We start from the raw sequence: 13,203 nt of genomic DNA, 5'->3' as shown, positions 1-13,203 counted from the left end.
AAAAAAAAAGGTGATCTACTCCTAATCCTTTACCCGGAAGCTCAGCCACGTTGAATCAATTCAGTGCATATCTATGTACCTCTTGGAACACGAGAGAAAAAAAAAACAATAACTGAAATAACATTCAGAACTTGTAGCATGGGTGATCACTCTGACAAAATAGCTGCTCTCGAGTAGTAAATAGATCGTGTCCATGTGCCACATCAAGTAAATGTCAGATCAGATCTGTCACTCATAAGTCATGCTTTGGCTTCTTATTTTTTTTATGGAAACTAGCAGGAGCACCAATTCTATTAGAAGAGAAGAACAATACAAAGTTTAAATGCCACAGGCAGTCGAACTGGACCTGGGCTAGCGGCCAAGAGATCTCTAGCCACAGGTAAAATGAAAGAATGTTGCTACAAGATGAAAATAGGGAAAAACAACTGGGAAAAAAAAACTAAAGAGAGGACAAGTTGTCACTCCTAGGCTTCCTCCGCCTCACCATTGAGGCCATGTCAATCTCCTCTTTAGCTCTTAGGGTTACCTGCAGCTGGTTTAGAATTTTTCCTTGGAAAATTCTTCTATTCATTTCTTTCCAAACATTCCACCAGGCGTATAAGATTGCAGCCGTCTGATCCCGTCTTCACTGTTGTTGCATGCTTGCAGCCATTTGATGAAGAACAGAAGCAATGTCGTCCGTATGCATGGCATTGATATGCGATTGTTGCATTCCAAGCCAAGCAAACACATATGCAACTAGTACTCTTGTAAATGTGCATGTAACTAAAAGGTGAGCCGGGTTTTTTTAGCTCGATTTCGCATAGGGGGCATAATGGGTTGTGATCCCAACCTCTTTTTTCTAATTATCAACTGTCTGGATATTTTGGTGTATAGCTGTCCATACAAAGAACAGAACCTTTCGTTCTAAGTGCGCTCTCCATAATCCAGATAGAACAAAAGGCTTGTGCGATCCCCTGAATTGTATTCCGCGCTATGTATTTGCCGCTGCCTGTCTATTGCCATGTAATTGAGTCCTATGCTTTGGCTTCTTACAGGGCAAAATTTACATGCTGCTACGCTTACAACGCATTTCTAGATCTGCCCGAATTTGACAGAGCTAGTTCAGAAACAATGTACATTTACAGGTTTTAAGCCTACATAGGTTATAAACTGCCGGTGCTGACGGTCTTCTATTATGAATCTGAACTCTGACCCAGCTATACCAGTCCAGTAAATTGCCAAAAGGCTACATGTTTGGAGATCTACTGAAATTGGCAGCGAATGCTACTTTCATTTACAGCTGCCGCACTTCTTCCACACCTGCGAAATGCATCTCTCTACAGGATCTGAACGAAATGTTGCTGCACCAATCATTTTTTGTCATGGTGCTTCAGTAAACACTGTTATTATCAAAAGAATGACGACGCTATCTGAATGGCCTTCTTGGCAGTAAAGAATGGTTGGATCATATCCGACCAAGACCAACCAGAAAAATGCCCTATGATCATTGTATTCTGAAGTCGATATGTGCAGGAGAGGGTCTTTGCTTGCACTCAATTTCTCGTAAGCAGGTATGTCAGCTCCGTCGATGACAGCTTATTCAGTGCGAGGAGGTAGTGTGCCGACATACCCAAAACCGACGACAAGGAAAGCCATGCCTTGAATGAAGAGGTAGATGTAGTATCCCTTCTTTGAGTAAAGAACGTCATAGCAACCGCACAGAATTATGCAGGTTCCAACAAAAAGTTCTGAGCAGTGGTACCTGATAGAGAGTTTACATTGATTATTTATAAACATTTGAAAACACTAGAAATTATGTCATTAAAACTATGCACATTCTCATAGTACGTAAACATCTCTATTTAGTATTTCAGAAGTACCTAACATGCTAGCTTCGAAAATTCTTAATGATAATTGATATAGACTTTGACTACCTCTCCCAGAATCTTGTTCGCCTCTTCATGAGCTTCGGTACAAGGGGCTCTGTTAGCTTTACATCTATCACTTTTACAGCATCTGATCCGTTGGTGCTAGGCTTTGTCTTGTTGGCGTCGCCCAACTTCTTGGTGACAACCCACTCATTGACTCGACCTCCAGCATCCAGAAGACCAATCACTGCAGCTTTTATCCGGTGCAATGACATGACATTCTCAAATAGGACCCAGAGGATCACCAGGTGAAATGAACTGTATAGCGAGAAGCTTTCAGGTGTTAACTGAATGTAACAATAATACTGCCATTCGGAACTTGAATCTTGCCATGCTTATTACCTCGGTGTGCCAAGAGCCTTCAAGAGGGTGATAACTGTCGGAACATAGATTACCCCCCAGAGAGGAATTTGAATCTCAGGGAGCAAAACTGACACAGGGATTGCAAAGCAATAATAAATGAATGTCACTGTATGAGCAGCAACCTTCCCGACAAAGAAGAAATCGTACCATAGGTGGATTTTGTTCCACAATGACACTTTCTACATAGAAAAAGAAATCAGCCAATAATGTGATGTGTTGCCCTTGTAGAGGCAGTCTGAAGAAAACACTAACCTTGTTCTGTAAAATCTCTACCATCATTTTCTTGAACAGATTTGCCGGTCCACATGACCACCTGTGCTGCTGAAATCGGTATGCCTTGAATGTGCTTGGTAGCTCACTCTTGACCTAAACGCAGACATATGCAGTATCCCGTGGATCGTTAGGTTCGTTTCTTGTTATGTTCTCGAATCTCCTACAAGCAAGTAAAGGAGCACCGGCATACTTTAATGTCACCGACGTAAACGAATTTCCATCCTTGCAGTGTCGCGCGGACAGCCAGGTCCATATCCTCCACTGTTGTCCGGTCCTTCCAACCCCCGGCATCATCGATCGCTGAGATCCTCCAAACACCAGCTGTCCCTGAAAGATGAAAATTGCTCTTGTAAGCCCAACGTACAGTCAACAGATTGCTTAGTTTCCTGAGCTTGATAGTAGAATTATGTATACGAGGGAACAAGACTGTACCATTGAAGCCGAAGAACGAGTACACTGACGACCCTGCCTCTTGCTCAAACTTGAAATGGTAGTCCAACGACATTTCTTGGAATCTTGTCAGCAGGCACTCATCGGCATTAACTGTGCATACGGTTCCAAGACGCTTAGAACAACTAAGCTATCACAATATTCTTGTCATTTGCCAAACTAAAATCTGCGCGATGGAGAGTACACGAGAACAAATATGTACCGACCAAATTTCCAGCGAGTCTGGACGAGGGCGATCTCCGGGTTGTGCACAAGGAACGGAACTGTCCTCAGGAGGAAATCGGATTCGGGCTGGAAGTCGGCGTCGAACATGGCAATGTACTCGCAGTCTTTCACGTAGTCGTGCTTCAACCCTTCCTTGAGCGCGCCGGCCTTGTACCCCTTCCGGTTCCCCCTGACTTCATACTTTATGTTTGCGCCTTTGCTCTTCCATCTCTGGCACTCCATCTCCACCAAATCCTAAAAATGTATATAGAGAAAATACAAGGAATATGTTCATTGCTGGAAGTATCAACAAGGATTGATGCCATTGGGGGTTCCAAAGAGTGAATTTACTGGTCAGTTGGTCAAATCTTGTTTTAATAATCCAAACAAAAAATGAAGTACTGCCTGTAGAATTTTAAATTCTAACCCACTATGTGCATCTCAAAGATCATGTTTTTAAGCTTTCCTGTTTGCACAATGTGATGGACCTATCAGAGCAAAAGCAAGCATTTCTCTTGATTCGATTCTATCGGCTAACCACACTCAACCCGTACAAACAGAAGCACATCCAAACTAGTAGCGAAGTTGCTTCACAGAACGGAATCTTTCTCCCACTGATTCATCCAGATCTCCACGACGGAAGACAAGGTAGAAATAAGCACGGAAAAGGAAATGCGCCCATACCTACCCGAGATGACGGACTCCCACGAGATAGGTACCCTACTCCGGCTCCTTCCGTAGCACCCGCCGCCGTCATCTCCCTGCGCCGCCGTCCTCGGAACCACCCCGGAGCTGGTCTTGGATGATGAGCTGCACTTCTCTGTTTCAGTTCGCTGCAAAACCCCTGACGGCCTAAAACTCCAGCCCATACCGGAAACGTAGCCTGATAACTGTGCCTGATCAGTAGCGACTTGCGGCCCAATATGAAAATTCGCAGTTTTTTTTACAATCCAAAATGTTTGTAGTAGCACAAGTACTACTCTGAAAGAAAATTCAACTGTTGACTTGTTCGAATTTGATGGCTTCCACGAGAATTGAAGAGGAATCTGCTCTGCTCGGTTTCATGCAGAATTCGAAAGGGAATCTGGACTCACCAGGAATATGGGATCAATTTGGAACAATTACAAAGAAATCACTACTCCTGGTGTTATTAAAAAAATACTATTAAAACTGTCATTCGAGTGACATCCTTAAAAAAATAAAAATGCAGAGAGGTATTCGCAAATGCCCCCCATACAACTTACCCGATCCTCCCTTCAGTCATAAATACATATCGTTTTTAAAAAAAATAGTAAAATTTTAAAATTTTAATTAACAATAGATTCCAAATTATTTAATTTGAAAATATTAAAATCATATGGGTAGATTTATCTTGACAAATGCTTTCATAATATCATAAATTCAATAAATTTTATAAATATATTCTAATAGAAAATAGTGATCAAATGATTAAAATTTCACCAAAAATTTGACAAAATTTTGCAAATTTTGGGAATTTTGGAGGGAAACATAATATCTAATTTTTGAAAAAAATTCACCTTTCACCGACATGTAGGACCCATAGAGCAGAGGACAAAAAATGACAAAAATTTTGGTCTTTTCGCCGTTTAACGAAAAAAATTTGTAAAACGAAATTGAAATCCCTGATCATAGCTATTCATGTCTTATTCAAAATTTTATATATATATATATATATATATATATGACTGGAGAGAGTATCTCAAGCGTGTTTTACTCTCTAACAGTATCGAACAGTGATTATTTCTAATTTTAATGGAGACGAGTGCAAGAACAAGTCTAGTGTCCGGACGGGCATCAGGAATGGAGGAATGGAGGATGCCTGCTCGCACAACCTCTTGGTTGGAGGAGTGTAACACCAACCCAGCGACCACCATTCAGAGGAATGCGAGGAGGGATGCAAGTGGTATGTTCGTGAAGCCGGGATTGTCGCTTGAGCAGACAAGAAGTAAGTTCCTGAAGCCATAGAGGAGCAAGCATCAGAAAAAGAGGCTAGGTGCTTAGCGGAGATCAGCAGTGGCTAGAAGAAGGGAAAGATCGGTGCGACAAAGGAAGGCCAACCCAAGGGTGTTTGGGTCAAATTGGAGTGTGTGATGGCCTTTTGGCCCATGTAAGAGCAGGTGTGTCTATCTGTAAGGGAGGGCGTGGGATTAATGAGGGATGACTACAGATCGGCAATAACTAACAAAGAACAGAAACCAAAAAAAGGAAAGGAGAGCACGACATCTCATAGTTGCTCGAACTTGATCCATCGCGATTTGATTTGGTAGTTAGGTAACAATTGGTACCAGAGCCTGTCAATCCTGACAAATGATCATCACAAAACTCGTCTGTAGATCAGTATGAAGGTGGATGAACATCATGCGAAGGTTGTTACGATGTTGAAGGAGATGAACTCTGGCATTGCACAGAGTAATCAGGCCATCATGGAGGTTCGAGCATTGGTGGAAGAGTTGAAGATCACGAAAGGGGAGTTCTATCAGTACAAGCCTCAAGTGGAGATCGGTCTTGTGGAACTGTAGGCGAGCGTGGTGGATCTGCACATCCAGATCGAGCAACTCATCATCAAACCCAGTCAAGCTGTGAAGAACCATGGAGAACACCCCTTCATTGCGTCAGAGGGGGTGGAGTTGGGAATCCCGCAGAGGACGCCGACCACCACCTATCTAGGGGCTACCTCGACTGAGGTGGTATTCGGGCCTCATGGCCACCACTTGGATCTTCACCACCGGGGGCATGGTTTTGGGGTGGTCACCACCCTGACACCGTCTTCGATCACAGGTGCGATGCATCCCAATTCTTATGCCCCAACTCCTTATAAAATTGGAGATTCACCTCATCCAAGCAAAATGAGTTTGAATTCTAGTCTAGGACTTGTATCACCTCAACCTGAGTTTCCCCAACTTGATGGTGCTAATTCCAAGATGTGGATCAAACGTGTTGAGACTTTCTTTGAATTGTATGAGATAACTCTTGAAGTTTGTGTTAAATTGTTGACCATGCATTTCACTAGTTCCATTTTTTGTTACAGTCCACAGAGGCCAAACTATCCCATCTTAGTTGGTCTAAATTTTGCATGACCTTAGGATACAGATTTGAGAGGGACCAAGAGAATCAATTAATTAGACAATTTTTTCACATAACCTAGACATTTAGGCATTGATAGAGTGGAGTCTTGCAAAATACCAGACCTTCAAGAAAGGTTCGAAGAAAGAGAACTCATGGTGAAGCTCATGCATCAACATTTGTTGAGGGCTCAACAGAGAATGAAAATTCAAGCTGACAAAAAGAGAACTGATGGACAATTTGCAGTAAGAGATTGAGTTTATCTGAAATTGCAACAATATGTTCAAACTTCTATTCTATTGCAACCAGAGTTAATCATAAGTAGTCTTCTAAGTATTTTGGCCCTTATCAAATTATACAGAAGATAGAAGCAGTGGCATACAAACTTCAGCTACATGCTTCATTAGCAATACACCCAGTCTTCCATGTTTCACAACTGAAACAATCTATAAAACCTGAAGAACTGGTGGGTTTTGAATTACCTTAACTACCAGGTAACTTGCAGGTACATGGAAACATTATGAATCGATGACTTCATTAGCGTCAGAACAAGGTGGTACCTCAGGTTATGGTGAAATGGTCCATGTGGCTAGTATCATTTGCTACTTGGGAAGGTGAGGCAGTTCTATGCTAGCAATTTCCTTATGCACCAGTTTAGGGGCAAGCCGCTTCTCAAGGAGGGAGGAGTGTCACCAACCCAATGATCACCATTCGGAGGAATGAGAGGAGGGATGTAAGTGATGTTCGTGAAGCCAGGATTGTCACTCGAGCAGACAAGAAGCAAGTTCCTGAAGCCATGGAAGAGTAGGAGTCTGAAGAAGAGGCTGGGTGTTCAGCGGAGATCGACAAGGTGGTTGGAAGGCAGGAAGGACCATCGCGGCAAAGGAACGCCAACCCAAGGGTGTTTGGGCTGGATTGGCGTGTGCGATGGTCTTTTGGACCATGTAAGAGGGGGCGTGTTTGTCTGTAAGGGCGGGATTGGGATTAATGAGGGATGGGTACAGATCAGTAAGAATTGACGAAGAACATAAACCAGAAAAGGGAAGGAGAGCATGACATATCGAACTTTATCTATCGTGATTTGATTTTGTAGTTAGGTAACAATTGGTACCTAAGCCAGTCAATCCTGGTGAATCACCATCATGGAACTCGTCTGCAGATTAGTATGAAGGTGGACGGACAACCTGAGGAGGTTGTTGTGATGTTGAAGGAGATGAACTCTGGCATTGCGTAGAGTAATCAGACCATCGCGGAGGTTCGAGCATCGGTGCTTGATGTGGATTACTACTATCTATTAATCGCTGAGTAGCTCTCATCGCTCCATGCACATATGTATAGGTACATCTTTTTTCTGTGGAAGACGTATAGCATACGCGTATGGTTAGTTCCACTTCTACCAGAGCACGTACATACGCGTGGTGGCTGGTCATGTCATGGCGCTTGTTCGCACTAGCTGGACTAAGAGTCTGTTTGGTAGAGCTTCCTCTAATCTAAATTGTTTAGGAAGTAATTTTTTAGAGAAAGTGATTATGTTGCTGAAAATGATTATCTAGAGTAAACTCTATGGATGAAGTTATTCTGTAGGAGAAATGAATCAGGAGAACCTGGCTTTTTCAGCTCCCAACATCTAGTTCATTTTAGAGAATCACTTGTATTGATTTCACTCTGAAAGCTAGTTTGAGAGATCTGCCAAATAAACCCTAAACAATAGCCACACTCACAATGACACTGTTTGGAACATGTTAGTGCGTAGACAAAGTAAGGTTGTGGGCTATGGCTGTTGCCATCGGCAATGGCCCGGCTGCAAGTAGGTTCAGGAACAAGAAGAAGTAGGTCAGTAGCTAGGTCATGTGCTGTGAGAAGGAAAAAGAAGATCACTCACGGGCAGGAGCACAGGAGCAGGACCGTGCGAGCGTACATTCTTGCTGGCTTGCATGGAAATTGAGAACCAACTAGCAACCTATATAGCTAACCCACTGTCACATTTCTCGTGACATAACACAAAATTTTCACATGCCCTCGTGCATATATGGCTTATCAGCACAATTCAATTACGTTGAGATTCGTACTAGAAAGGTAAGTGTTAATTGTGGATAGATAAGGAGGATTAAAAATGAATGAATATCATGTGAGAGTTATTGATGATTGAGATAAGTTGTGTGTGCATATGGAGCATTTGTTATTTCGGTTTCCCTCATTACATGACCCTATTGCTGCTAGTCGCTCTACAGTTGTTAGTGTCGCCAACTATTGACAGTCGGCCATGAAAGAGTTAAGCAGACGGAGATGTCAGATTGCCTGGAGATTCGTGCAATCACAAGCTCCCTCCTAATCTCCTCCCAAACATAGCACTATTTAAAAAAACATGTATGTTCTAGCAAGACCATCACTCGCAGACCCCCACCCTCCTCATTCTTTGAGACTATGGATAAAGGAGAGAAAGAAGAAAAGAAAGAGTGAAAAGAAAAAAATGATTGAGAAGATGAAGAGGGAGAAACAGGTGGAACATCCCCTACATCCCGACGTCCTCTCCGACGTTGGTGGCGGAGGGTGGCCTGGTCAGTGGCGGTCAGCTGCAAAAATACTAGTATAGGTAGATTAGCTAGGTTGTTATGGTGGTTTCAATGGTGTTGTCTTAGCGCCATCCAAGCTTTTATTTCTCGGTGTTGATTCCGGCAACTTCTATCATGTCATCGAGTTCTATGGAGTTGCGTGTGAGAGACTAGTAGTGATTTTTTTTTATGTGAAGGGAGGAATGTTCCTTTTCATCCCATTTGTGAGTTTTGAATCTGGGTCGTTGACTTGGATGTCGGTGGGTCGCGGAGGTTGATGCTGGGCTTCCAACTTCGTTTGATCTGACGTTGGAGTTGCTGGATTTATCTTCATGTACCGCATTCACGAGGCAATGGTCGATGTGCTTTCAGAGGGTCAGATGCGTCTCGGATTGATCATGAGGCATTGGTTCTTGCGGCTTTTCTAAAGTTGGGGTTGCTGTATGGTTTTGATACGAGGACTAATCTCTGGCTCTATCCTTCTGCATTGCTCTGTTCAGCCAAGGCGACAAGACAGGCGGTGGAGGCCACTGAAAGTGAAGACGGTGGCAGAAGGACTAGATGGATTTCTTCTGTATTTTTTTTATTGTCCAATGTACTTTCTGTAACATGGGGATGCACTGTGCTCAAATTTTAATATAATCTCTTTCCCTTTGCAAAAAAAAAAAGATCAACCTGGGTGCTTATGCACACCTCTTCTTTTCTTTCCCCTCTTCAGATATATCTTTTCTCGTGCAAAAATCTTCGAGAGTTGTGAAGTCCCAATCTGCTCCACACCACTCCACTAATCTTTGCTGGCAATACTGTAGTCAGCAGCCGTAAGTAGGGAGGAGCCGATAGAGGGGCAAAATCCAAAATTAGACAACATACATGAACGTATTTGCTGAAATAGACAACATGTTGTCATATTTACAATTTTAGCATTCATATTCGGTAAATCATTTACCGAAAATGGAATTTTGGTACACCGTACGCCGAAAAACCGTGGACTCGGTTATATTCGGCACACGGTGTGCCGAATATGTCATTGTAGCCCATATTCGACGAATATCAACCGTATTCGGTACACCATGTGCCGAATACGGGCTATAGTTCCATATTCGGCACACGGTGTGGCGAATATGGCTTTTGCTTGCCATGCGGTCACTAATTTTGGCACATGATCATATTTGGACACTGTGTGGCGAATACGGCACTGTAGCCCGTATTCGGCACACTATGTGGCGAATACAGCACTGTAGCCCGTATTCGGTACACCGTGTGGCGAATACGGCTACAGTTCTCTATTCATCACACAGTTTGCAGAATATAGGTCTTTCAGCGTACGGTGTATTGAAAATTCATTTTCGATAAATGATACGCCGAATACGGATGCTAAATTTGTAAATACGACAACATGTTATCTATTTCGGAAAATACGTTTATGTATGTTATCTAATTTTGGATTTTTGCCCTGAAAGAGCTGCACTTCCCGGCCTTTATTTGGCCTTTATTTTGCTGGTGGCCAAGTCAGTTAATGATTACTTCATTCATTTAGAAATAGTAGATATAATTTATCTAAAAAAGTCAAACTTTGTGTATTTGATTAATATTTAATTAAATTATAAGAATGTATAGTGTACAAAAATTATACAACAGATTCACAATTCAAAATGATTTCACAATATATATATTTTGTAGCTATAAATGATATATTTTATGAAAAAACTTAATTAAAATTCAACTTTGAAGATCAAATTTTAAACAAATAGATATATTATTTTTGAACATAGAGAGTAATAGATGATCCATATTGCCAGCCTAAATTATTCTATGACTCCGATTTTAGTGTGCTTTTGGGCCAGCAAGAAAGACGGGCTAAAGCCAGAACTACACCAACCTGCAGCACGATTAGTCAGACGCCGATCTGTTGTCCGCATAGGGTGCCCTCATCCCACGGATGTTTACAATCTCAAAAATATATTTAGTTATCAAACTCGACGAATACAAATATATTTCTCTAGTTTAGCCTGAGGGAAGCTCCACTGCCAAGACTGGCTGGCGCATGGATCCATCGCTCGCGTCGCCAGTGCCACGGCACTGCCCGACGGATCCAGCCATGCCATCCGCGGCCGTGCCGTACCTGGCCTTTCCTGTGGGGCTCGCGGGCGGACGCGTCTCTCTCTCTCTCCCTGCGGACCGCGCTCGTGTAGCCCGGTGCGTGGCCCGTCGCCGGCGCCGGGCGGGGTTGGGGCCGTCCGTGTCCGTCTCATTGTTTCCGCTACGGAGTTGAGTGCGCCTACTTGGTAGTGACAACGTTGACGTGTCCACCGCAGGACGTAGGCATGCCAGGTCCGGGGAAAGGGCCGGGTAATTCTCGATTCCCCGGAGGAATTGAATCCTTACACGGCGGCCGGGCCGGCGATGGACGGAACGAATGCCATGCCACATGCCAGCGTAGTGGGAGTAGTTAAATTAACCGTCCGGTTCTTGTCTGAACCCTCAGCTGCTACGTACCGCCGGCAGCGAGTTGCCAATCGCAAAAAGACGCACACCTACGTACGCAGGCAAAAGGCGCGGATCACGCATGTAACGTTCTGGTGCACTTGTCGTGAGCATCGGCAGTTGAGCACCCGTGGATGCATGCATGATTGGTTGGTTGTAGCCAACTAGCCATGAAGCAAAAACTGGGCATGCATGGATTGGAGAGGGAAACTTCATATCAGCATGGGAGGTGAGCTCGTGGCCGGCGTACCTTTACAACGGGGTCCGTGGAGTCGTCCAGCACCTGTATGACGAAGCGGTCGGACGGCCACTCCAGCGCACATGCCGCCGCGATCGACAGCTTGTACACCTTCGCCACCCCGATCGATCGAGCCCGCCACACCAAGACAAGAGCAGCGAAATTAATATGTAGTCTTACTGTTACCACGAACATGCTTGGCCAAATCAGCATGGGGTGCCAGTAGTTAATCACCACCACCGCTAGCTAGCAATGTGCGCTCATCGGTCATCACTCACCTCCCGCTCGTTGTACATGGGGATCTGCACCAGCACCATCGGGTGCGCCGCGCCGCCGCCGGCCTCCAGGTCGTCCCCGGCTGCGGCGGCGGCGATGGGCTCCCACCGGTACCGCCGCTGGGGGTGCAGCCGGAACGCCTTCACGACCAGGCACACGGCGCAGACGAAGAGCTTCTCGACCAGTATCATCACCGTCATGCTCAGCGAGAAGAACACCAGGAGCCGCACCAGCGGCACCACCACGAGCGCCCTCGCGCGCGCCCACGCCGCCGCGCATTGCGCCGCCGCGGCGGCCAAGTCCACCCGCACCGGCAGCTCCACCCACAGCCGCGCGGCCCCCTCGCCCGCGCCGATGATGCCACCGGACGTGATGGCGACGACGGCGTCCATCCTGCGCGACGGAGACGGGCGGCGACCGATTGGATCTAGGACAGTGTGCTAGTTGCTGACTCCGCAAATGTATAAGGGTGCACGCTTATATATAGTGGAGCTAGATGAAGCAGTAGTAGACATGTAGTGCTGTGATTGTGAGGGAGCAGAAAATTCCACTAGTCTTTAAGTACGTATAGATTATAATACCGTTTATTTGCGTTGAGATTTATGCTAAAAATAGATGAAAAAAATTATAAAATATAGAATAGAATCAATAGATAGATGAATATCAGATGAGAAGAACGAAACAGACCAGATAACTTGAATGTTAACAACCTTGTAGAGTTATTTTTCCCTCAATGTGTGAGCCATGATGCTCATATATGGCTGTGTGCATGTGATGTGACTATGCATGTCTTGGTTGGGTTAATTTTTTTACTGTTTTCATTGTGTGGAAAATATATATATATATATATGGACAAGATCTTGCAACCAGTTCATTGACAGAACGACAGGTTTAATCTTTGATAACTGATAACTACTGTACTGATTATCTGGTGGTTGATAAGATGAGGGTGTAAATCATGGCCATATATGAGAAGGGGTGACAACCTGTGGGCTGTGGGGCAGCCGGGCATGCAGTGTGAATATAGTGGTGACGGGCGAGGTTTTTAGGGGCCACTTGGTGTTGGTGGTGCGGTGCCTATCATTGGTGTAGAAAAAGTGAAATTGAATGGAGGAGGAAGACGATGAAGAGATTACAAACTGAGCAGACATCCAAAAGTAGAAAATAGAGAAAGCCTGAAACCCTGCTGACTACCGCAAACTAAGAAATCGTAGTCACCACTCGCCACAAAAAAGTCACTACGCTCCCATTACATTTGCCTTCCGACTGGTCTTCCTGTTGTCTTGATATCTTCTTCTCCATCTTCAGCTAGTAACAGCGAGCCTTGCGACCGCCATTCCACCCTGCTTGTATCGCCGCCATCTCCACC

General features: G+C 44.4%; 1 protein-coding gene across 3 annotated transcripts; it reads right to left on the bottom strand.

Moving 5' to 3' along the window:
* Positions 1 to 1,045: 1,045 nt before the first annotated feature.
* Positions 1,046 to 12,255, bottom strand: LOC133894820 (probable glucomannan 4-beta-mannosyltransferase 11). 3 transcript variants are annotated; one of them, XM_062334989.1, is made up of 9 exons: positions 11,837 to 12,255; positions 11,571 to 11,669; positions 3,203 to 3,455; positions 2,979 to 3,089; positions 2,737 to 2,873; positions 2,526 to 2,639; positions 2,253 to 2,452; positions 1,917 to 2,168; positions 1,046 to 1,744 (listed from the first exon to the last, which is right to left on the bottom strand). In XM_062334989.1, the coding sequence occupies exons 1-9, from the start codon at positions 12,224 to 12,226 to the stop codon at positions 1,579 to 1,581; spliced, it is 1,722 nt and encodes a 573-aa protein (XP_062190973.1). In that variant the 5' UTR covers positions 12,227 to 12,255; the 3' UTR covers positions 1,046 to 1,578. The 3 variants fall into 3 exon arrangements, with proteins under 3 accessions (XP_062190973.1, XP_062190974.1, XP_062190975.1); XM_062334990.1 differs by lacking the exons at positions 11,571 to 11,669; positions 11,837 to 12,255 and adding an exon at positions 3,889 to 4,106; XM_062334991.1 differs by lacking the exons at positions 11,571 to 11,669; positions 11,837 to 12,255 and adding an exon at positions 3,885 to 4,013.
* Positions 12,256 to 13,203: the final 948 nt, after the last annotated feature.

The sequence above is a fragment of the Phragmites australis genome, chromosome 16 (genome assembly GCF_958298935.1).
Source record: "Phragmites australis chromosome 16, lpPhrAust1.1, whole genome shotgun sequence".
In the NCBI taxonomy this organism is placed as follows: domain Eukaryota; kingdom Viridiplantae; phylum Streptophyta; class Magnoliopsida; order Poales; family Poaceae; genus Phragmites; species Phragmites australis.
Note: the sequence above shows the minus strand (reverse complement) of the source record. Positions and strands in the feature narration are given on the sequence as shown.

Bases quoted from the DNA above. Each gene is read 5' to 3' on its own strand.
- LOC133894820 (XM_062334989.1), bottom strand. From the start codon at position 12,226: ATGGACGCCGTCGTCGCCATCACGTCCGGTGGCATCATCGGCGCGGGC. The intron at 3,090-3,202 runs GTCGGTACATAT...CCGTATGCACAG, and splicing joins CCAGACTCGCTGGAAATTTG to TTAATGCCGATGAGTGCCTG. The intron at 1,745-1,916 runs GTAGTCAAAGTC...ACTCTCTATCAG, and splicing joins CGAACAAGATTCTGGGAGAG to GTACCACTGCTCAGAACTTT.